The 24675-nt window shown below is 41.3% G+C and overlaps 1 protein-coding gene across 6 annotated transcripts in view; it reads left to right on the top strand.

Moving 5' to 3' along the window:
• The window catches only part of LOC101158884 (rho GTPase-activating protein 12), a 65435-nt gene extending 52888 nt beyond the window's left edge, over nucleotides 1–12547 (top strand). For all 6 annotated transcript variants that reach the window (XM_020710647.2, XM_020710648.2, XM_011485970.3 and 3 more), the window contains 10 exons: nucleotides 1076–1157; nucleotides 1562–1663; nucleotides 4595–4693; nucleotides 5187–5286; nucleotides 6865–6978; nucleotides 7221–7319; nucleotides 7460–7537; nucleotides 7648–7782; nucleotides 9258–9363; nucleotides 11449–12547. In XM_020710647.2, the coding sequence (XP_020566306.1) occupies nucleotides 1076–1157; nucleotides 1562–1663; nucleotides 4595–4693; nucleotides 5187–5286; nucleotides 6865–6978; nucleotides 7221–7319; nucleotides 7460–7537; nucleotides 7648–7782; nucleotides 9258–9363; nucleotides 11449–11623 (1090 nt within the window). In that variant the 3' untranslated portion in view covers nucleotides 11624–12547. The remainder of the gene's footprint in view (nucleotides 1–1075; nucleotides 1158–1561; nucleotides 1664–4594; nucleotides 4694–5186; nucleotides 5287–6864; nucleotides 6979–7220; nucleotides 7320–7459; nucleotides 7538–7647; nucleotides 7783–9257; nucleotides 9364–11448) is intronic.
• Nucleotides 12548–24675: the final 12128 nt, after the last annotated feature.

The raw sequence follows: 24675 nt of genomic DNA, 5'->3' as shown, positions 1-24675 counted from the left end.
TTTTTGGTGGAGGCACAGACGCATCGGGATGCTGACATTTACATCACACACATGTGCTTTATCAAAATATTGAAATTATTTTCAATGAATAGACGATAAAAAGGCTTCGGTTTTTATATGGCCTTGAGTAATATTTAATTCTTTGACCCAAAACAAAGCTGAGACTTTATATTAGTCTTATGTTCGCACCTTTTTCTGGCTTTCCATAAACGCTTGTCCATTTGACATGCATTGAAAGTTTAACCAGGTGGAACTTTGAATCATTGGAACCTCGGATTTGGTAGTGACATATAGTTAACGCCCCCTTTTATTCATGGACTTGCCAACCGTTTGAACATTGATCATGAAAGAGAAATGAATAATTGTGATTTGTGCTGGAATTCTATGACATCAAGTCTTCGATGTATGGGAATAGAGCAGTAAAAGAAAAAGCCTGGAGGGATATTCATGAGCTTTGCACCGCTTTGACATGTCGCACACGCCTGTTCCAGCTGTAGGTGTTGGACAGGCGCTAGGATAGCAGGAAAGTAAAAAGAAGGAAAAATCCCTCTCTGCTTTTCCTGTGTGAATGTTGTATGCTAAAAGCAGCTTTCAGCTCATTCTTGCACACATGTCACATGACCAGTGAGAACGTAGCTCACATGATTCAATATGCATCACAATACATGGTCCACAAATCCATACATAAAAGATTGTGCTTGTGATTGAAGGTCATTTTGTTTGCATCATGTACATTAAAAGGGAAAGACAGAAGAGACACAACATGAAGAGAAACTGACAAAGTTGACCAGAAACCGATTATTTACTTCTCAATGGATTCTATACATTTTTACCTACGTAATCATCTTTGTTTCTGTGCTTTTCAACAATGCTGCCATTACTCTCAGTACTACTGTAGATCCATTTTGATGCAAATCTGTAACCTTTGCATCCCTACTTTGTAGCAGCCTTAGATTCTTGACTTTTGAAGATTTTGGATTATTCCTCCAAAAGTCTTTGACCCCAATTTGTTAATTGAAAAGTCTGGAGAGTGTTTTTTAGGACTTCAAGTCTTGATAATGATTACGCTTTGCAGAAAGAACTGGACTTCCTCCTGGACAGTTCTCCAAGGATCCGAGCTGCTGTTTGCCAAAGGTCAGGCGAGTGGATCCAGCTGGGTGAGTCATTCACATATTTTCCTTTTTCCTTTTTTTTTTAGTCAAGATGGGCGTGCCGTCATTGATTAATGTGCATTTATTTAGCAGATAGTGTGACTGAAGGTCACTACAGATACTTTTGTGGAAAGCTGTGACTCATTAATGCATTTGTACATGAGTGGACAGGAAAGCTGCACAAAATCTACAACCTGTAATTCCGTGCTATCAGAAAATGTAAAGATTTTAAATCGTAAAATACTTTTAAAATATGGTTTTACAAATGTCCATACTCTGGACAGTACATACATTACTGACAGGCTAACCTTTATTGATTTTTCGGTCAAACTTCACATTCTTGCTCTGTTTTCACAGCAGTTTACACGAGCACCTTTTCTTTGTTGTTGTGTTTTTTTCTGCTTGTGTAGTTTGGAGGCGGTCAGTCCAAACCCGAGTTTACTGTGGATCTGAAGGGCGCCTCTGTGGAATGGGCCTCCAAAGACAAGTCCAGCAAGAAGAACGTTATAGAGGTGAGGAAACGGAACATTCTCATTCAACATTTAGAAGACTGTCCTCCCAGAACCATTGATACCCCTGAATCTTACTCTGCAATTGCTGGATAAACTAGGGGGAAATTATTTAAAGGGCCGTCATGGTATCCAATATGATGAACTTTTATAAACATTCAAAACCTTAACTTAATCTTTATAAATAAATAAAAAGTGTTAAAGTAAAAGGAAAATATATAGGCAGTAAATAATACATATATTTTTGTATCTGTTGTTCTATTCATGGAAACGTTTGCTGAGCAAAAAACTGTTACAATAAACAGCAAACATTCAAATATGAATACATTCACATGTACAATCTTTTTGTAGTCTCCTTTAATGTTTGTGTGTTGAGAGGCCCAACATTCAGATCTATTGAGGGAATAGTTGGCAGCTGAACAAGAACGCAAAAGAAACCAGTAAAAATGAGCTCTTTTAAATCGACGACGTGAGCTAACAAAGTCCAAGGGTTTAAAATAAACTTTAAAGAAATACTTTTGATATACTTTTATGTATGTCTGCAGCACAAAATGCCACACAAACTCATCTATAACATGTCGGGGGGGGGGGGGGGGGGGGGGGAGAGTTAAGCTAGCCTAGGTTTAAGAGAGTTTAATCTTAAAATAGTTTTACTTTTAGCTAGCTTTTTGTAATCTACCTTAAACTTAAAGGACCTTTATCATAGTATTCTTGAGCTTTCACAGTAAACTATGTCCACATATATGATGATATATATCAGTGTTTTTCAACCTTTTTTGAGCCACGGCACACTTTAACCTTGCCAAAAATCCCGCGGCACACCAGCATCCAAAGAAAAAAAAAAAGCAGAAATTCATGGTCTTTATTGATCGAGCCCCCCCCGCGCCCCCCGCAATCTAACGTGCATTTTTGTGATAGTTGTGGTGGAAAAAGCAGGAAGTTGCAGCAGTTTTTTTCTAAGATGAAATAAAAGTTACGTTAGAAAATTTAGAAACTATTTGTTGTGGTTTCAAGACGTTAAACAAGGAGGTCTCATTGTGCGTTGAGACACTGTCCCTTTAAGCCAATGCATCATGGGAGATGTAGTGTGAAAACTACCGAAAGAGGGAAGAAAGACTCGCGTCTCTGAGCTTCATTGTTTTGTTTATTTGTTCCACGGTCTGACACCAGACTCTGTGGAAAGCTACACCGCTAAAGACGAGCTTTAGCTGGTGTTTTTGTTAGAACTGAGCGACTTTACGAGCTAAATTGGAACAAGGAAGTGAAGACTTGAACCACTTCTGATTGGTCAGACTGATGACATGGGATTAAGCCTTCAAGAATGATTGGCTGAGACAGTTAAAGGGGCGGGACTTTTCCGCAAACACTTATAGCTGCAGGTAAATCGCGGTAACGTCATTCTTATCAAAATGTATTTAATAGAATTAAATAAACACAAAGAAAATTTAATAGTATAATCTTTTATATTCCTAACTACTTAGTGTTTTATCAGGGCCTATTTGGATGAACAAAGAGCTGATTTCCTGGAGATGGGAAATGTTTTTAGATCAGTTAATGAGGGCAATTTCCCACGGCGCACTTGACCATCTCTCACGGCACACTAGTGTGCCGCGGCACACTGGTTGAAAAACACTGATATATATTACCTTTGGCACACAAAAGAACGATTTTTTAAATAAAAATATGAGTTACTTTTCCTGTTCAATTTTTCTACCCAGAAGTAAAACATCTGGATCTTGGAGGCACCGCCTTTTGCTACTTGTGGGTGCCGCCCATTTCATGACATCAACCTAGAGTCGCCCTTGGCAGTGTGTCTACGTTTCCCAAACGAAAACAAAAAACATCTGAAACTCTGCAAAGAGAAATGTGAATATTGGGGAGCCTTACAAAAGCGTTTTTCGATCACTGCTTGCTCCGCGGTGAAACTGGGCGTGTGTGTTAGCCTGAGGGCCGTGCTGGCAGCGCAGACTCTTCCTGGAAGGGGCTGTTCCTCAGTCTGTGATGTCAGAATGTAAGGACCCACTGGCTTTTGTGGAACGGGAGGGGCTGGTGATGAGAGCGCGGGTTTTTAGGGGAATACTTCAAAATGCGTGAATGGATCAAACAATCGCCTTGGGGTTAGTTATGATGGGCGTTCCGTCATTTGTTAATGTGCATTTCCTTAGCAGATAGTGAGACTGAAGGTCAGTAGAGATGTGTTTGTGTAAAGCCTTCACTCATTCATGAGGACACAGGAAAGCTGCACAAACTACTGTGAGGCTTGAATATTATATTACACAAATATAATATACATGATTTTGTAATTGCCTCATTATTTTAGTCTTCTAGTCTTTATCTATTTATTACTGTAATTTATTAATCTATTTATTAAGCTGCAGTTCTTACGTTTTTGTTCAGGGTTATATGGGGGGTGGGGGGGTCTGGTCAGGGAGGGGTGCCAACTGTGTGTGATTGTCCTGTGTTTTCTGTCAAAATTTTCTTTTTTGTGGCTAATTTATTTGCTTTTATATAAAGCGCTTTTCTGTTTTCAACCTAAATGAAAGGCGCTATACAGATAAAAACAGTTGGAAGTTTAATAGCTCAAATAAGTTGATTTAGCATGAAGTAGTTCATGTAACCCCCTGTGCTATCCTAGGCACTTTAACATTGGGAGTTGGGTCATCTAGACCCACTAGACAGTGCTCTGAACCTTTTTTCTTCAATGATTTGTGATCTTCACTGGTGTCCATGGATTACAGGAAATCTTTCCACCTTTATCCACCTTTGTCATGGTAGGGAGAACACATCAGTGGAAGGGGGGGGGGGGGGGGGGTCATCTAAGATAGCACAAGGGTTAAGCTAGGCCAAGACAATGTTCATTTTTGAACTCCTTTAAGAACCTTTTCTGCCCAGTTGAACAGACTTTTTAAAAATGAATTCTCTTGGATTCTTCAGCTGAAGATCCAGAACGGCACAGACCTGCTGATCCAGTGCGACAACGACGGCACCATCACCGAGTGGTTCAACGCGCTGGAGGAAACCGTCCACTCACATGTGAGGACCAGTGCCTCCCCCCTCTCACAACACCCTCCGTCTGACCACAGAGCTGAATAAGGCAATAAATAATGGAATGTCAAGATTCCTTTTCATAAGAAAAGCCGAGAGGCTGAGATGCCCTTAATAATATGAGCGTCAGTTAATATTTATTGCATATTTCTCTGCATTGTTCTCAATTAAACTAAACTGACTTAAAAAATCAGTTTGTAAAAACTGATGTTTGCTTCAGAACAGACATTTAGCTCAGCTTTTCTTTTTCCTTTTTTATTTTTTAAATATGAAAGAAAAAAACAGATATGTTCTTTTTGCTTCTTCTCAGTTAGCACTGTGTTTTTCTTTGAAACATCCAAAAGTATCTGCATCTTTTTCTGAACTCGCTTGTTTGCAACAGAAGATAAACAAACCTTTTTCCTAGAGGTCAAAGGTCAGGGCTGGAGACGTTTTATGGCCGCTGGTATCTAACGTCTTTGTGTCTGTTTTTGTGTTTGAGGCCTGTGAATCTGACGAGGCCTTGGAAGAAGACCTGCCCGAGTCGCCTGGTGAAGAAATGAAAAAAAAGAAGGACTCCAGGGTGTCTAAGAAAGAGAAAGGTCTGTTTCAGTGCTAAATGATGAACTGCAGATGAACGCAATTCTGAAATCAAAATATTGATTTTTCAGTGATGAAAGTCTTCCGGGAATTCCCGGAAATCCGGGTTTTTGAGCAAACCGAACGTATTTTCCGGGAAATAAAGACCTGATCTTTACGGACAAATCGCTTTCCGGATTAGAAAATGGTCTGAAATCGGCGAATTTTAGCTTTATTTTCTATATTTCTCCGCGGATCGCTTCCTCTATGGTCGTGGCCATCTCTCGTCTTCCCGGCCTAATTGACCAATGACGGGATGTTTTAGTTGCTTTCGGATGCGTCGACGGGTCTGATTGGCTCTGTCTGCACCACGTGGTCAGCGTGACTCGCTTCCCTAGAGACCAAAACTGGCGGACCCACGCTAAACTTTCACAAACACATCTGAAGAGTTTGCGATCAAATTTGTGTTAAAATAATGGCAGGCATCGTCATTATTGAGCGTGGTCACGACCTCAGTTGTGAGAAGACGATAAAAAACAAATTGAAGTGGTCTTGGCTGGAAAAAAAAGATTTTTAAGGTAGTGTAGGTCAAATACTTTTTGTGTAAAATAATCTCAAAACCAAATTCAGAAATAATTACAGTTTTAGTTTTGAGTTTCAGTTTTTATTTTGAATACATTTATCTATCTAATTTATTTGTATTTCCTAATTACCATGATTTAGTTCAGTATAGTTGACATTAATTATAAGTATTTGATGGTTTGGACCCGCACTCCCTTAAAAAATAATGTTTACAATGTTTAGCTTAGTTTGTATGTTTGTTTTGATATTTCCCAGATTACTTAGTATTGGTGTTAAAGAATTGATGTATTATGTTATAGAATTATAGTTTAAAGCAGATCCCATATTTTGATGTAATTATAGTTTGAGAAAACAGTGCAAGTGGATGTTGTACATCAGTCATTTCTAAAGCAGAAATAATGTATAAATAACTGAGGTATTTTCATAGAATATCATAGTTACTGGTGTTCTTTTTGCCATTTGGGGCTTTGATGTTACTATATTTTAGCAATTGTATGTTTTGCAGCTTTAAGGAAAAGCGTAGATTGTAGGATTGTGTTACTTTGAGCAATTTTCCAAATTCTTTTTTAGGACCAGCAAGTCCTTAATGGAGAGTCAAACTAGGGGTTTGAATGACAAATGATGATGCTCCCATTAGTCTTAGTTTCTTGATTAAGAAGTGAATAACGAGCTGCCAGAATGCACCAGAATGCATCTAAGACTATGTATTTTTCAAAAATTTCTCTCTGCGTCGCCATATCGCTCAAAGAAAAGTTCAGGGATTTTTTCCTTGCCTGACTTTCATCACTGATTTTTGGGGATGAGAAATGTGTCCAAAAGGCCCGTTACTGATTGGTTGAATAGAATGCCGACAAGAAAGAGCAAAGTACAGAAGCTGCTTGAAGGAGGCTTATGTGCCAGCTGCTCCATAAAAACATATCGGTTTCGTTTCTCTGAAACATTCAAACTAGCAGCCATGCTGATCAGCGCGCTGAGGCGCGTGGTGGATAACGCTGTCGTGTCTCAACGCTTCTCTGCAGCCTCCAAGCCGGCCACCGCTACTGAAACCTCTGACAAGACCAAACACAAGCTGAGGAAGTTCCTGTCCCGTCGTCCCACCCTGCAGTCAGTCAGAGACAAGGGATACATTAAAGGTACTCCACCCAAAGAGTTGGACTTTAATAGACTGATTTGACTGATGTAATTGACACAAATTATGTAGAGATCTGTTGTTAAAGTAAAATATGTCCAACACAAGAGGCCTTCAGCCTCTTCTTCAAGATTAAGAAAAAAAACAAAGAGATGAAATCTGGCTGCTAAAATGTACTCCAAAACAGAAAAAGAATTTCTTTTTGTTTTCTATACCAGCTAATGTTCCTGTCTGATCCATTTTCAGATCAGGTGTTTGGCTGCAGTCTGGCCAGCCTGTGTCAGAGGGAGAGCAGCACGGTGCCTCACTTTGTCAAGCTGTGCATCGATCACGTGGAGAGCAAAGGTGAGTTCTTTTCACTAACCCCATCGTGGGGCTTTAGCTGTTGTAAAAAAGGCTTGCTTCTTAGCCTCGAGATAACACAGAAGGTTTGACACACGGCGGCTGTGAGACTGATTTACCGCGCTGTTGTTGATCCTCTCCAGGGCTGAGCATCGATGGGCTGTACAGAGTCAGCGGGAACCTGGCTGTCATACAAAAACTACGCTTTGCCGTCAATCACGGTGAGTCGGAGCTCTCTGGAACTCTTATACCCAACATTTAGAAGTGGCTTCCAAACTTTCGGACTCTCTTCGTTCAAAAGACTCACTAAATAAATGGTCTGTGTCTTCAGATGAGAAGGTGAACTTGTCGGACCCAAAGTGGGAGGACATCCATGTGACCACTGGGGCTTTAAAGATGTTCTTCAGAGAGCTGTCGGAGCCGCTTTTCACCTACGCTCTGTTTCAGCAGTTTGTTAACGCCATCAGTACGTGCACCGTACACCAACCCTGACTTCTGTCCACTTATCAAGAACAATTTAAAAAACATCTACACCAAATTCATGTTTTGGCTCATATGTGGGGTTTTTTGTGTGTTTATTTTTTAATAAACATCATTTCTGACCTGTAGAGCAGCTTTGCTTTGTTTCCCAGCACTGCGATCTTTATGATAAGCAGCGTAAACATTTATTCTGTCAGTGCAGTGCTGGAGTGACCCAGATTTAAAATGTTCTGAAGAACCCAAGGAACCATAAACTCATTTTGCCGTGATGACGGCGAGCGCTGCACACGTCTGCCAAAGTGAGATTAAGCAAACCCAGGATTGTGCAGAGCTGATGTTTAAACTCTTGGGAAGTCTGGTTTTATCCACACTGCACAGCTTTACTGCTCCTGTTTCTCCATGCAGAAAAGAGGTTAAGTGGATGGGGTGGGGTTTGTTAATAAAAACAAAAGAAACATAGTGTGCCCTGGTTTATCGCAGGGGTTACATTCCAAAACTACCTGGCGACAGGGGAAATCTGAAGGATTAAAGATGTTTTAAGACTGTAAAACTTGTCACTACACACCTGAGACACTTTTCTCAGACCACGTGAACATTTTCACACTTTTCTGTCTTCTTGAAACTCTCAAAGGTCAACAGCCAATCAGGAGGCAGAACACAATGAGCTGGGGGAAAAAACATGCCAAAATGATAAATCAGTGAAAGTGAGACCCTGAAAGGTGAACCTTAATCTAGAGAGGGAGCAGTCTAATTGTTCTGAAACTTCAGTGTAAACTACTTTACTGAGGCTCCAGACACACATAGAAATCCTCACGTCTCTTTTTGCAAGTCCAAGTCAAGTCTGAAGTCTTTCCATCAGGGTGGCTGCAGATCCTTCAAAAGTCTTACCTTTAACTGAACTGAAATTAGGCCTTATTATGCATTAAATTGGCCTAAATTCTGGATGAATAGGTCTTAAATTTGTTCTCGTCAATGTGATGTCACTTCCGGTCACTGAAACATAAACTAACATTTCCAGGATGCGTTTGTCATACGGATGTGAACCTGGTCTACGTTGTTTAACCTCAAATAGCTCATGCTCATCAGTGCAGGAAAACAGAAATGTGCAAATTCATGGAGAAATGGCTTAAAAATCCTTATCAAGCAAACTGTGCACACTTTACTTCATTTAAACTTAGCAAGATCCTTTTAACTTGAAAATGTTGCACACATCTGGTCTCCCAGTGTCTTAACTCTCCTTTTGACCATTATCCTTAATCCTAGATGCACAGACAAACTGAATCTGCTCAAACACTAGTTTTGTTTCCGTTTGTTTCACAGCAATCTCTTTTTATGAGTTTGCTGAACTTTCCCACAGTCTCACCAACACCTTCACGGTTAAACCTGACAGCTTGATACCTTTGGGAAAACGGTGTTGTTTTGTGAAGCCGGTTCATTTGACTTTGATCTTTTCTTCTGCAGAAATGAATGACTACAGGCAGCGCGTTCAGGCCATCAAGGATCTGGTCAGACAGCTGCCCAAACCCAATCATGACACCATGCAGGCGCTCTTCAAACACCTCATGAAGTAAGCTTTAAGGCCTTGCTTATCTATTTTGTTATCTTTTAAGAATTCTCACACCAACGTGCACGAGGACCAGCAGCTATAAACCCTAGGAGGTCATTCAGATAATAGAATCAATGTGGAGTTTTAAATACAGATGTGTGGTGACATTCCAAGAAGAGCTTTAAAGTTTTTGCACCTTTTTGTGACTCACTAAAAATACATTTTTTAAACTCCTATTCTATTTTTTCATTTCCCTCTGAAGTTGCATGTTACTGGTGGCCTTCAATAATCACTGTCACGCTAAAAGCTCAATGGTAGAGTTGTGATTTATTGGCTCATTCTCTGTTGTTTGTCAACAATAAAATGTATATAGTTTTTGACAGTTGGTCTGGAATAGAAAATATTTCTACATTAATATACGGTGCTTATATATGGGTGTCTACTAGCTTTCTATTCATTTTAGATTTTTTTTTTTAAATGGCAGACACAATCCTAAAAAAACAAATCCCTAATCTTTCATTGATGATCATGTAAGGTTTAATGGCCGACGAAGTGTGCATTATCACTTTTTAACGCACGCTGTGGAAGCCTGAACGGAGGACGGTTGCTTCCGCGAAGTGCATTAAAAAGACATAATGCATACTACGAAGGCCATCAACCCGCTTATACCATGGTCACTTACAAAAGAAATGAATATGAACCCGCTTTTAGTCCTTACTTCTCGTTTTTTTCCAATTTCTCACAAAAAGTGGACTATTTGTTATGCCGCACCACGTAACAAATAGTCGCGCCGCACCACCGCTGCAGTCATACTTGCCAATATAAAGCGATTATATATATGCTGATCTTTCCGATGGGTTAAATAAAGCATCAGTTCAGAGAGAAAGTTCACCTCTTACCGCTTGTTTTTGTCCAAATTATGAAGCAAAAGGTTGTTTTAAAGAAGCCGGCGCAGTGATACAAAACATTTAAGCTAGCTGACCGGAACTTCTTTTTTCACCGTGCGGTTAGCCTGTGGTATATCACTTTTTAATGCACACCCAGCAGCCAATCAGAATCGAGTATTCACCCAGACCATGGTATAACTCTGTTTAATACATCCCCCGCCCTGTTAGAGACCCGATCTGATGAACATCACATTTTGGGCGTCTTTAGCGTGTTCTTATGACATTTTCTGATGATAGATAGAAAGAAAATCAGGAGCCGGTTTAGCTCATGCTGGTTTGCGGCGCCCTCCGTCCGTGAAACCAGGGTTAGACTTCGGGCTGCTCCCTGTTCCCTTCTCTACTTCTGTGCCGGTCCCAAGCCTGGTTGCCTTGATATCTCTTTATATCTCCAATAATGCACACCATGCACTCCTAGGAGTCAGCATCAACCAGTCTAATCTGGTTTGAACCACTCTGGTGCACTGGGTTGACCATGTCCCCCTGCTCCTCCAGGTGCACTAAAAATGCCTTTAGGTATTTTATTGGAGCTCCAGATATGGTTTGACTTCTTGTAAGGGCTGGGTAGCTCGGTTGGTGAGGTAGAAGGCTGCCATGCAGGAATCCGGGGTTCCATTAAAACAATGGTAAATAAACAATGGTACTGGGGGCAATTACCAAATCAAAGGTGAGCAATTAACATGACCCAGTGGGGGCCCTTGGGCAAGACCCATAAACACTGCTGCCTCCTAAGCGCGGTTCGGCTGCAGTGGAGAAGAATGCGGAGAAGAATTTCCCCATTGTGGGATAAATAAAGTATCAATTATTTATTATTATTATTACCATTTTTCTTACACCGGTATTTATGTTAGGTTGGGGGTGTGAGGGGCTGTAAGCTACCGGAAGAGCATGTAAACAAATGGATGACGGGAAGAGGGGGGGGGCTCTGCGCCAACAGTCCCGCCCACAACTCGGATGAATTTCTAATCAACTCCTCCTGCTCTGCAGAAAGTATGTCTTAGAAAACAACATTTTTGATTTTGGCTAAAAGCAGCATAATCATTAAAGAAACCACTTTTACAAAAGATCTAATGATGATCCTAGTCAGACTTTAGGGAGAGAAGTGCAGAATTTGTTCCACGTTTCCATGGTTACCATCTGATTCCTCTTTTTGTCCCCTCAGGGTGATCGACCATAGCGAGGAAAACCGAATGAGCAACCAAAGCATAGCGATTGTGTTCGGCCCAACCCTGCTTCGGCCTGAAACCGAGACCTGGAACATGGCGGTCCACATGGTCTACCAGAACCAGATAGTGGATCTTATACTGCTGGAGTATGAGAACATTTTCAGCAGGTAGACGCCACAGGAGGAGAATGGCGTGTTTCCACTCCTTTAAGCAAAACCAGCCCGGCCCGGCTCGGTTTGGCTTAGCTTCTGTTCATCTCAAACTCACCGGGCTCATCTATTTCCTGGATCGATGCAGCCCCAAATGTTTCATGAGCCAAAACACAAATGCCTGTCAGAGTAGCGACCAAAACTCTTTGCACTTTGAAGTATCTCATTTCTCCTGCATTTGTGCCACTTTACTGCAAACTGTCCTGACACTGGAGTCCTGTCCTCATGCGGGCCGGCAGCTCGAGCAGCAGAGGAGCGCCTCGCTGGGCTGTGAGACACGCCGGCCGGCAGTACTGGAGGGTGAAGAGGACGATCCCACGGCTTATAGACGCCACTGCTGCTGTCAGCTTAGCTTTACATCCTTTACCTGACAGGTGAAATGGAGCTGGAGCTGGCTGAGGGGGAGGAAATTCTGGGCTCTTTTTACCTTCTTTTTTTTTGGTCTTTCTCTTCTTGATGTGTCCTCCGTTACTGGGACGAGGCCCTCCGAACACATAACGGGGTTTCTGTCACCCCTCCGTGTTACATCTGCATGAAACTTTCCCAGTTTGTAGAACAAATCGCAGCTGTCAGAGCAACAAGAGCAAACGACGGTACTCAGCTGCTACTGTAAGAATTTAAGATGTTATGGCGTTTGAGCTCCAACCATGAATCTGTACAGTGTTTTCATGTGAAGGGGGGTGTGGATGGATAACGTTGATGATAATATGCTGTAAAAAGTAGTTAATATGAGTCTGTATGCATGGAATGTTAAGGAAATGTGAGCGATGGGAAGATGATTGTGGAGATCACACAGAAATAAACTGGGATGTGGAGGTTTACCTGACAAACAGGTACTGCTGGCTTTAACAAAACTGGAATAAATTCCTCAAAAAAAAAGAAAATATTTTTTTTGTTCACTTGATCTTTTTTTTACATTTCACTAAATATCATTACTACTGTTTATTTACAAACATGTTTTAATGTTCATCTTCCATTTGAGCTGTGTGTGGCAGATTTTAATAACACACTTCCTGATTCTACCGCTGAGCTCTGGACCCACTAAGGACCTTAAAACTCAAAAAACAAAAATCTACAATTCATAACTTTCTACAATGAGGGAAAAGACATTTAAAATTTTAAACTGGACAGATTGTCACAGATTATAAAAAAGTCATTCGTGTTTATGTATGAAGTGCTGCTGCATTTAAAGTCCATTTACAAATGTAAGCATTTTGATTCATGTGTCAAATTTGTCAACACAAACTGGAGCAGATGACCAACAATTAGCTTGGTAGGCATGTCCAAAAAAAGCCCTATAGGAAGAGCCTTTTGTGGTTACTACTTTTGTATGGGTTGGAAATTATTTCCCTTTGTAATTCAGGGCAGATGTAACTTTTAAAATGTATCCATTTCTGATGTTTTGTGATTAAGTCATAAGTTTGATATTCTGTCAGATGAGCGGAAGCTACTTTTTTTTAGATATATCTGGATGATTTACGGTAAGACGCCAACAATTTTTCAAAATCTAAAACAAGACGGTTGTAAAAGGCAGTGAGCAATTATCTGAAGCTTTTTCAGTGCTGGGGGGGGGGGCTTCCTTTGTCGTTTGTCCTTTTTTTTTTAGTAGTTCTTTTTCTTAAAACTGTAAAACACGACACTGAGAATCTTCCCGGGAGCGGCAGACCGTTCAAAAGGTTCCAAAAGATACAGAACAACACGTGCTGGCTTTCTCTGTTAGGATCAGAGTCTGTGATTCAACAGCTGGAGATTAACGAAAAGGTTTGGGCCGCAATTTCAATAATGAAGATCCAGCTCAGTTCCAGGTACACTGAGTCCTATTGTCACTCTGCACATCATCATCACTGAGGCCTTCACTTTGAACCAATGACTAAATAGTCTGTTTTCTTCTCAGTCAATCACAATCATACTCTCGTCTGTAAAGTCATGAATGGTTGTCTCTGCATTCTAGATGCTCTGCTGTCCCTCCTCCACCCCTTTTTCTACCTGGAGCCATGCTTTGTCATGGTCTGACCTCTAACCCCCATCAGTGTTTAGGTTCTGGGGTTTATCCATCTATGGTCCCGACCAGAGCCTAATGGCCAAAGGTTATGGACTTCTTTCATGCACATTTTTCTGTAACACAAATACTTCTTTACTTCCTCAGATCTCTCCTTGTTGAAATCCACAAGAGAATTTGACAGAAACATCTAGAAAAGATTCAAAAACATTAAGACAAATATTCTGTGGACTGATAGTTAAAAGTCTAACATAACCTTTCTATACGTCTCGTTAGAGTTAAAGTTAGACTATTCACATTTCACAAAATCATAGCAAAAGTTAACATGGAGGTATGATGGTCTGGGGCTGCTTTGCAGCTCTAAAACCAGGACAACTTCACGTAATCAATGAAGTGAAGCTTTAAAATCATTCACCTCTCCCGTGACTCCAATCACCACAGGTGTGCCCCAGGGCTCTGTCCTGGGGCCCCTTCTCTTCATCATCTACCTCCTCCCCCTCGGTCACATTTATCAGACACACAACATCCATTTTTTCACTGCTCTGTGGACGACACCCAGCTCTACATCTCCTCCAAGCCTGGCTCCACTTTTCCACCTTCTTCCCTCTCCAATTGTCTTCTTGAGGTAAAATCCTGGAACACCAGAAATTTCCTTGAAATAAACTGCAATAAGTTTTTTTTTTTAAATCCTTGTGCTATCTGAGGGGGAGGAGGTAGATGATGAAGAGAAGGGGCCCCAGGACAGAGCCCTGGGGCACACCTGTGGTGATTGGAGTCACGGTAGAGGTGAATGATTTTAACCGGATGAACTGGGTGCGACCTGAAAGATAGGAATGGAACCAGCTGAGCAAAGGTTAGTGATGCCAATGTTTGAAAGTCTGTCCAGAAGGACGGGGTGGGAGACGGTGTCAAACGCTGCACTCAGAGCTAGCAGGAGGAGGATGGAAATGGAAGCAGCATCTGTTGTAAGGAGGAGGCCGTTTCTGTGCTGTGGAGGGGACGGAAACCAGACTGGAGCTGTTCACATAGATTGTTGCCGGAGAGATGAGCGTGGAGTTGAGCAGCTACAGTTTTTCACGAATTTTTGAAATGAATGGGACGTTTGATATTGGGCTAAAATTGTTGAGGTTGGAGGGGTCTGAACCAGGCTTTTTTAGTATGGGGGTGACTACTGCTGATCTGAGAGCAGTGGGAACTGTTCCAGTGTTGAGGGAGGCGTGGCTGATGCTGGTGATCAGTGGGGACAGAGAAGGGACAGTAGCCTTGATCAAAGCAGTGGGTACTGGATCAAGCTGGCAGGAAGAGGGGTTGGATGTTTGGATGAGTTCACTAATTTCAGCAACTGATGGGAGGTTAAAAGCAGAAAACAGGGGAAGTGGGGGAATTAGAGCATTGAATTTGGACTTCAAGACGGCTTAAGTTGCTGATGGATCTGCTCATCTACTCATCAATTAAGCCTTCACTCTAAACCAATAGCTAAATTCCCTGCCTTCTTTTCTCAGCCAATCTCAATCATATTTTTGCTTTTAAATTCGTGAATGTTTATCTCTACATTCTAGGTGGTTTTGCTGGCCCCCCTCCGCCCCATTCTCCACCTGGACCAATATGGACTGGCCTCAACCACCATCAGCGTCTCGGCTGCGGGGTTTATCCATGCATGGTCTGAGCAGATCCTACCATGATAAAGTCATCATCGGCCCAAAAGATTTACCGTTATACACTTGTATCCCAAAATAATCTTCATCATTCCCATCCCTAAAATCTCTCCTGATCTGTTCTTGACAAGAAAAATGATCCATTTTGACCTGTGAACTTAAATCTTCTTGTTCCTGCAGTGGGATGCTGCTCTCACACATCAGCAGGTCCATCTCTAAATGGATCAGTCTGAAGTCAAATTCTCATTCCAACCTTCACAAGCACCTTGACATCACTGATCTCAGATGTGCTTTAAAGACCGACACAGAAAACTAAAATGCAATCAAGAGATGACTCATGGCTGTTTACAATAACCCTTGTGCTATCTTTGATGACCCACCCTTCCATTAACGTGTTCTCCCTACCATGACAAAGGTGGATAAAGGTGGAAAGATTTCATGTAATCCATGGACACCAGTGAAGATCACAAATCATTGAAGAAAAAAGGTTCAGAGCACTGTCTAGTGGGTCTAGATGACCCCACTCCCAATGTTCAAGTGTCTAGGAATCATAGCACAAGGGTTAAAATAGTTTAGCTCTTTTCCTCCATGTTTAGGCTAAAGTTTCAGCCAAAAGAAAACCTCCAGTTTTTCTCTTTTACCATAACATCCTGTCTTCTTGTTTGTTGTTATAAATAGAAACAAATTCACTTGTGCATTAATGACAAAAGTACCTCGGTCACTTCTGCGGCTCCTCTGTGTAGAAATTAAACTATAGTCAAAGTAAGCATATTTCATCAGCAGCTTGCTGCCATAAAAATCCCTATTACAGCCAAACAAAGTCAAAGTTTGCAATGCAAATGCATAAAATGTGGCAGAAGTGCGGCTCATGGATTTTAATGAGATCTTTGATGTCTGGTCAGAGTTAAGCCGTGATAATAAACTCTTTTCCCTGAGAATACAAAGCACTTTGCAAAGGGGGAAAGGTCTGCTTTTATTCTGCCGAGCAGAAATCGTCTTTGATGTAGAAATTGTGGGCATTCTGACTTTTGCTGCAGCTTTTTCTGAGTCTCTAACATTCTATCCTGCTGCTTTAGTCTCCAGAAGCAGATGAAAGCCTCTGCCCTCCTCTATCAGCTCTAATCACTGAGCTTTCACTCTCGGACAGAGGAAGCCACGCTGATCAGCTTTATCTTCTAAATCCTCTAAACAACAGCAGTCTTGAGGGGAAGTTATCTACCTGATGCAAAAGAGGAGCTCACAGCATCCGTCGCAGAATCAGGGAAGCAGACGTGTGTGAAATTACAGGCAGAGGTCAGACAGACTGGCGCTGCTCAGACAGCGTGGTGCTGCTGATATGACGTGACGCGCACGCCTGAGTCTGAGGAGCTTCATGCCACATGGTCAGCTTCAGAGCACAGATGAGCTTTTAGCTGTGAAACGCCACCGCAGGCTTTTGTTCCCCGCTACCTTTGACAGCACTCGCTCTGCATGCAAATCTACAGAAAAGAAGAGACTAAAAGTTGCCAAAAGAACAAGTTTTTGTGAATTATAGCATGCATCTGTATAGATATTAAATTTACTGATGTTAAAGCTTCTTAAGATTAAAAATGGCCTTAGATTTAAGTCACTGTAACTCGGGGATGACAAAAGAAATGTACCCAAATCCTATCTCCCTCTAAAGCTACGTTCACAACACCTTTGGCAACGCGCGATCAAGCTGCCACTTTTAATGCGTTTTAAGGCTTTCGCATTCAAAACCTTCACATTCAAACATAATACGCCTACACAATAAATCACAAATTTATCGTGATATCAAGGTGTGTAATGCACATACCGCAAAAGTCTGTGAAAATTGTGATTACTGGTTACCTTAAGTGTGCTAAAACAACCTAATGGCAGCTTGAAGTATTTAACGAATAAAACCCTTTATGTTGCTGACCAATGGGATGGACCCCTTTGATCTTAGATGCACCCCTCCTATGCAGACGAGGGTCATTTAAATTAAACTGTTCCAGTGAAACGGAAATTATGCATTTAGTCTTTTTGCTTTTTGTTCATATCACAAGTTATATCGTCATCGCAATATTGATCACTAATATTGCAAATCGCGAATATTCCCCAATCTCGTGCAGCCCTAAAACATAGCTACACAAGTTTCTACAACCGTTTTCAAGCTCTGAGAACTGGAGTTGGTGACCCCCCCTGCGCATTCTGCTGGCTTCTGCTGCTCCAAGAAGCCAAAATCCCATAAAAAGCTGTTACTTAGTCATTCTATTGGTCAGAATAACCATTCTTGATCTGATACATTTTTCTTAATATCTCCCTAATCCTTTTTTTGTCATAATGTTTTTTCTTCATCACAAGTTATTTAAGCTATATACTGACCAATCAGATGCCTCCATAAATGCATGTGGTTCCCGGTGGCCCCCACCTTGAAATGTTTGATTGACAGATTCTCTTGAGCCTGCTTTAGGTGGAAGAGGTGTGGACTTCCAACAGGCTACTGATTGGCAACAATAGAAATGTTGATTCAGACCGACTCGGACCAATCACTGTCTACTGACCTCATCTGGCTCCAAATGGCGGCGTCCATGTTGTGGAAAAATGGTCACTGATTCGGCTTCATTTGGCTGGAGCTGGAAGTCAGCTGTTTACTATAGTAACCTTTGTTACTGTGGTCCCAGTTCTCTGCAGGTCATTGACCAGGTCCCCTGTGTTATTCTGGTTTGTGCTTGTTTTAAGGAGCTTAATATTTGCTTTCTGCACTGTCATACAAGTACAGTCTTTATGTAAAAATCAAGCAATGTTGGTTTTTGACTTTTGATTCTTTTTTAAAATTCTGTCTCTCACAGTTGAAGAGTGCTGTTCCAAGCAGATAAATGGACAGGAGTGAGAACTAATTTTACGGGATTTAAGAAAACTGCAGATCCTGCATGGATGGAGCATGAAGACACACATGTGCAAGACTATCAAACACAGCAGAACCAACCATGAGAACCATCATGAGTCTCTTCTGAAACAAGAAAGGAGAAAAGCAGACATACTGTATGAACTCAGGTCTATGATTTAAAGACCCAGACTTGTGACCTGTAATCAAAACATTTGACTTGAATTTAGCTCATTCTGATTCATTAAGCCTTTAGATGCCTTCATTTCAATGATAGATGACAACAGCCACTGGTTTGGGGGTCTTATCACCCAAATGACCTCTGACCTTCCCTTAGGTTGACTTCTGCTCTATGGTTTGCTTGATATTCTCTCTGCATCTACCCTGTCCCTGAGCAAGGCTACACTTAGATCCAAGCAGCCTTCAGGCACTTTCACACTAAACCCCAATGTAATTCATCAACAGTGTGAAAGTCAATAATTATAAGATCATTGAGAAAAGAAGCAAATTACATCAGGGATGAAAGACAAAAGTTTTCTGGGTATTAAAAGAAAAACAAAAACAGAAAATGTGTAAAAGCAAGAACCACAAAGAGGTTGCAAATGGTGTCGATATGTTTTGGTGAGCATCTAAATCTAAATTTTCAAATGTTTTATTTTTGTTTGCATATGTGGTCGTTTTAGGCACTGCTGTCCCCAAATGAGCTGCAGTTGTGACTACACGAGATACCCACAGCTTTGATCATTGTCATTTTCCATCATTCGCAGCCTGTGTAACTATATGTAACCCTTGTGCTATCCCAGGCACTTTAACATTGGGAGTTGGGTCATCGAGACCCACTAGACCAGGGGTGTCAAACATACGGCCCGCGGGCCGTATCCAGCCCGCCAGGTAGTTTAGTCCGGCCCACACATGAAGAGTAAAAATCACAAGAATGTTTAAAAAAGAAAGCAAGTTTCTAGTCCATTCTTGTGGCGAGTTATGATTTTTTAAAGAAATAACCGAAATGCGCAATTCCGCCACTAGGGGGAGCAAAGGAAAAGCTTAACAGTTGAGCAACATAACTCTGCATGTGCCAAAAACGAAACCTAACAGCTCTGTGTCTGGGTAGGCAGTAGTTTGGTTCCCTGTGAGCTTCACCACTGAAGGATGATCAGTAATGACACCCTAATGAACAAAATGTTGTCAATAAGAAAAAAAAGGTTGAAGTGAAGTCCTGAGCTTTCCAGGAAAATGGAAAGCGTTTTATTTGTTCATGGAGCTGAATGCAAACCTGCAAGCTTGGTATGTCATCAACAGGTTCTCCAAGAATATAACATTCAGCACCACTATGAGACTCTCCACAAAGAAAAGTTTCACCATTTGCAGTTAAGAAAAAAAACCATTTAGGAACTATTAGCTGGACCGATAAATAACCATCTGGATTTACTGCAGCCGTGACGTCAGTGATGGATCAGTTAAAGCTAGCTACCTTATTGCAAACAAGTTGGAGCAAACATCCAATCCATTTTCTGATGATGAACTTATTGAGAAATGCTGAAGGCTGCAGAAGTCTTGTTCCCAAAAAGCAGTCGACCTTAAACCTGAGTCTGTCAAGAATTACGATCAGATCTAACATCTCTGAGGAAACATGGGCAGCCATATGAAGGAATCCAGTCATTTATTGTATTTTCAGTCACTATTGATGAAAGCACCAACATCACAGATATGTACAGCTGTGCATATTTATTAGAGGTGATGAAGAGACGTCAGAGTGGAGTTTCTGGAGTTGATGGACACAACAACAACTGATGACATAGTCAGCTCTCTAGTTACTGTGCTGGACGATGTTGGAGTGAACTGGTCACATGAAGTAATTTTGGTCACTGATGGCGCTCCATCAAAGGTCAGGAAGAAGGCAGGTGTTGCCACAAAACTCAGGCAGAAACCAGGAAAGATTCTTATAATAATGAATGATAATAATAATGGACATTTCATTGTGTTTTGCTCACTTGAATGACAGTAAATGTGTTTCTGTAAATGAGTTTCTGATTTGAATCCTGATATTAACGGTCTTGTGAAGTTTCCGGATGTGACTGTGTGGCACCGTCAGATGGCGAGGGGGCCCACACTGTTTTTATTTTGTGTATTTTTGTATATTTTATGTATAAAATATCTACCTGTGGTGCCACCTGGAAGATGATGAAGAGCCACGCCCAATGGGAGGGGCTCATCATTTAAAAGGGTGCATCACAGGTAGTGAGGAATGAGTAAGAAGGAGTTGTCTATGTTGATATGGCCCTGCGTGGAGCTAGTGGAGAGCTCACCGTTCTTGAATAAAGAAAGAACCCACTCACCTTGGCTCCTCTGCATCCTTTTCCGGCGGGACCCCGCGACGTAGGAGAGAGAAAGGAGGTTAACTCCAAACTCTTATGTTCACAAATGTTTGCAAGTTTAATTTAGTGTCATTTTGTCATCGTTTGGACATTTACATTTTAAGCAGATGTTTCATTTTTTTCTGTAGCCCCTCTTGAAATTATTATCAGGATTGCTTTAGTGTCAGATTTAAAATATTCAGTCTGTATAAAATTGAACAAACCAATATTTTTTAAAGTCAAATTAATTTCATTTAAGATCCATTGGCCTCTGTGAATGAATGTGTAATAAGAAATGATTAGGCTACCATGTTGGTTGAGGCATGTTTTCCAATTGGGTAAAAAAACAAGAATAAAGCTGTTGTTTTGCTTTTATGTTGCTGGGCCGGCCCACTTGAGATCAGACGGGTTGAATGTGGCCCCCGAACCAAAATGAGTTTGAAACCCCTGCACTAGACAGTGCTCTGAACCTTTTTTCTTCAATGATTTGTGATCTTCACTGGTGTCCATGGATTACATGAAATCTTTCCACCTTTATCCACCTTTGTCATGGTAGGAAGAACACGTCAATGGAAGGGGGGGGTCATCTAAGATAGCATAAGGGTTAAATCTGCCAGGTGTCTTTGGCGTGAAAACACCTTATGGCATTTTGGTAAAAAAAAGTCCCAGAAAAAGTCCCACTCCGATCATTTTTTAACCTTTTTGAAAAGCGTTCCCAATGGTCTTTGAATTATGATTTTGCCGTTTTTAGCCATAATCAAAAACCGTGTGTAATTTTCTAGAACACTGTTTTTGCAGATCGACAAGCGTTCATTAGAAATTCACCTCTGAGTTGTGGACGGGACAGTTGGTGTGGAGTAAACCTGGCAAGACTTCCCGTCATGTCTTTGTTTAAACTCTCTCCTGCTAACTTACAGCCCCTCAAAACCCCAACCTAACAAAAGTTGTAGGGCAATATTGGAGCTATCCAGCCGTACAGTTTAGATCTAGATTCCAAGTCAGACGAGAAAAACAAAGACCTTCATGGATATATTTGTCTGACAGTGGATGATCAGAATAGAGCAGAGCAGGGAGTTTGTATCCCTGACCAGCATTTTGTTTTAGATCTCAAACACAATCTTTTTCAAAAAGCATTTTAGTCATCCGCTTCTGATTCACAATTGTTTGAGTAAAGAAATACCTAAAGTCATGGCCAAAGGTTTTGAGCACGACACAATGTTTGCTGCTAAACTTCTTTTAGATCTTTGTTTCAGTTGTTTCTGTGATGTACTGAAATATTATTACAAACATTTCATGTGTTTCAAAGGCTTGTATCGACAATTACACGACAATTCTGCAAAGAGTCAGTATTTGCAGTGTTGGCTCTTCTTTATCAGGACCTCAGCAATTCGACAGGGGATGCTCTCAATCAACTTCTGGGCCAAATCCTGACTGATAGGAACACATTCTGTCCGAATCACTTCTTGGAGTTTGTCAGAATCAGTGGGTTTTTGTTTGTCCACCCGCCTCTTGAAATTGACCACAAGTTCTCAATGGGATAAAGATCCAGGGAGTTTCCAGGCCAAAATGTCAACGTTTTGGTCCCGAGCCGCTTAGTTATCGATTTTCTCTTATGTCATGGTGCTCCATTGTGCTGGCAAAAGCATTGTTGGTCACCAAACTGTTGTTGGATTCTCAGAAGAAGTTGTTGTTGGAGGGGGTTTTGGTACCATTCTTTAGCCATGGCTGTGGTTTTGGGCAAAATTGTGTGTGAGCCCACTCCCTTGGATGAGAAGCACCCCACACATGAATGTTCTCAGGATGCTTTAATGTTGGCGTGACACTGAACTGGTGGTAGCGCTCACCTTTTCTTCTCCGGACAAGCCTTTTTCCAGATGCCCCAAACAATTGGAAAGGGGCTTCATCTAAGAACATGACTTTGCCCCAGTCCTCAGCAGTCCATTTGCCATACTTTTTTCAGAAGATCAATCATCCCTGATGTTTTTTTGTTTTTTTGGAGAGAAGTGGCTTCCTTGCAGCCCCTCTTGACACCAGGCCATCTTCCAAAAGTCTTGGCCTCACTGTGTGTGCAGATGTGCTCACACCTGCCTGCTGCCGTTCCTGAGCAACCGCTGCACTGGTGGCACTACGATCCCGCAGCTGAATCCTCCGTAGGAGACGATTCTGGTAGTTGCTGGACTTTCTTGGACGCCCTGAAGCCTTCGCAACCTTTGTGCTATCCTAAGCACTTTACCATTGGGAGTTGGGTCACCTAGACCCACTAGACAGTGCTCTGAACCTTTTTTCTTCAATGATTTGTGATCTTCACTGGTGTCCATGGATTACATGAAATCTTTCCACCTTTATCCACCTTTGTCATGGTGGGGAGAACACGTCAATGCAAGGGGGGGGGGGGGGGGGGGTCATCTAAGATAGCACAAGGGTTAACAAGAATTGAACCTCTTTCCTTGAAGTTCTTGATGATCCTATAAGTTATTGATTTAAGTACAATCTTAGTTGCTAAAATATCATTTCCCGTGAAGCCATTTTTACGCGATGCAATGATGGATGCACGCGTTTCTTTGCAGGTCACCAAGTGAAGAACAATGATTTCAAGCATCATCCTCCTTTCAACATGTCTAGTCTGCCATTCTCACCCCATCAGCCTGACATCATGATCTCCAGCCTTGTGCTCGTCAACATTCTCACCTGAATTAACAAGACGATTAATGAAATAATCTCAGCAGCTCCTTTAATGACAGAGATGAAGTGCAGTGGAAATATTTTTTTCGGGATTAAGTTAATTTTCATGGAAAAGAAGGATCATGCAATTCATCTGATCACTCTTAATGACATTCTGGAGTTAATGCAATCTGCTATAGTAAAACTTAAGCAGCAACTTTTCCAATTACCAATATTTATGTAATTCTCTAAACTTTTGGACACGACTGTAGAAAGACAATTATTTTATTTACATATATTCTCCATCTTCAGAAAAATGCCACAAAAGCAAGTTAAAAACACCAGAATCACCGATGTCATCATGGTTAATTTAAAGCGTTGTAACTTACAGACTGCATTGTACCAAAGCTAAAAACACTGGACCAACAACAGCAATCAAATCTGGCATCCAGACAAGTTAATCATTCAATATTTTCTGCTTAATCATTCGTACTGATTGTCAGGGTTAGGACTTTTCCCTAACAAAGAGAAGAAACACACAGGAGATGAGAATTTCTGTTAGACTTCTGCAGAAGGAGAATCGGTCTGTCACAGCACATAGCTGCCACAGAGGAGTTCCCAGTGGATCCAGTCTGGTTTTATTGGTGGCCAGGGTTGATAACATAAAAGTGGCTCATTCAATCAAGCAGTACAGGAACAACATAACTTGTATAATCAGAACTTTTCACGTGAGGTTTTTCTTCCTGAAAGATAGAACTGAGACAATCATATTATGCTGATAATAGTGTATGATAATTACGTAACCCTAACACTGATATTGATAATGAATGTGCTGTTATTTTAAATTAAATAACTTTTTGATTGTTTCCAAAATGAAATGTTGATTTTTTTGCCTCAAACTCTGTCAAAGGATAAATAATTGATGAATCTCCATGATCATTATCTGCTGCCAAGCTTGGTTGATGGTGATAGAAGCAGCTAGACCTTTACTGAAGCAAACACGACTGTCACACTGCAGGGCATTTAACTTTACTTGAAAACAAATGAAAACTCTTGTAGGCTTAGTCTAAGCTCAGGTGGGTCAGAGCTCATGACAGAACCTGCCTCCAGGTTCACAGGCTGAGCTCTACAGGCTGCACAGAAGCACCAGTGCTTCCAGTCTGGCTGAGTTTGATTGTTTCTGGAAGGAGATGTTCCTCCTGGAGTTCATGCTTCTGTAATCTGCACTAATAAGGACAACGATTCTGCCCCAAATGTGGTACTTTTTCCAAAGAAGCCAAGTGTTTGTGAATAATGTTGATTTTGTTTTTATATTAAATAAATCCTAAATCCAGGACGAAGTTGGCAGCTTTCATCTGAAGGTCCTCATTTTTGCTGCAAAGGGATTTGGAGCTCATATGCTGATTTCAAACACTGTCCTGCTTTAAATTATGGCCCCACACCTGCAGAGAAGAGGTCAGGGCGGCCACTGTTCCT

This window comes from Oryzias latipes, chromosome 17 (genome assembly GCF_002234675.1).
Source record: "Oryzias latipes chromosome 17, ASM223467v1".
NCBI lineage: Eukaryota > Metazoa > Chordata > Actinopteri > Beloniformes > Adrianichthyidae > Oryzias > Oryzias latipes.
The sequence above is the reverse complement of the archived record's forward strand: the minus strand, read 5'-3'. Positions and strand labels throughout refer to the sequence as shown.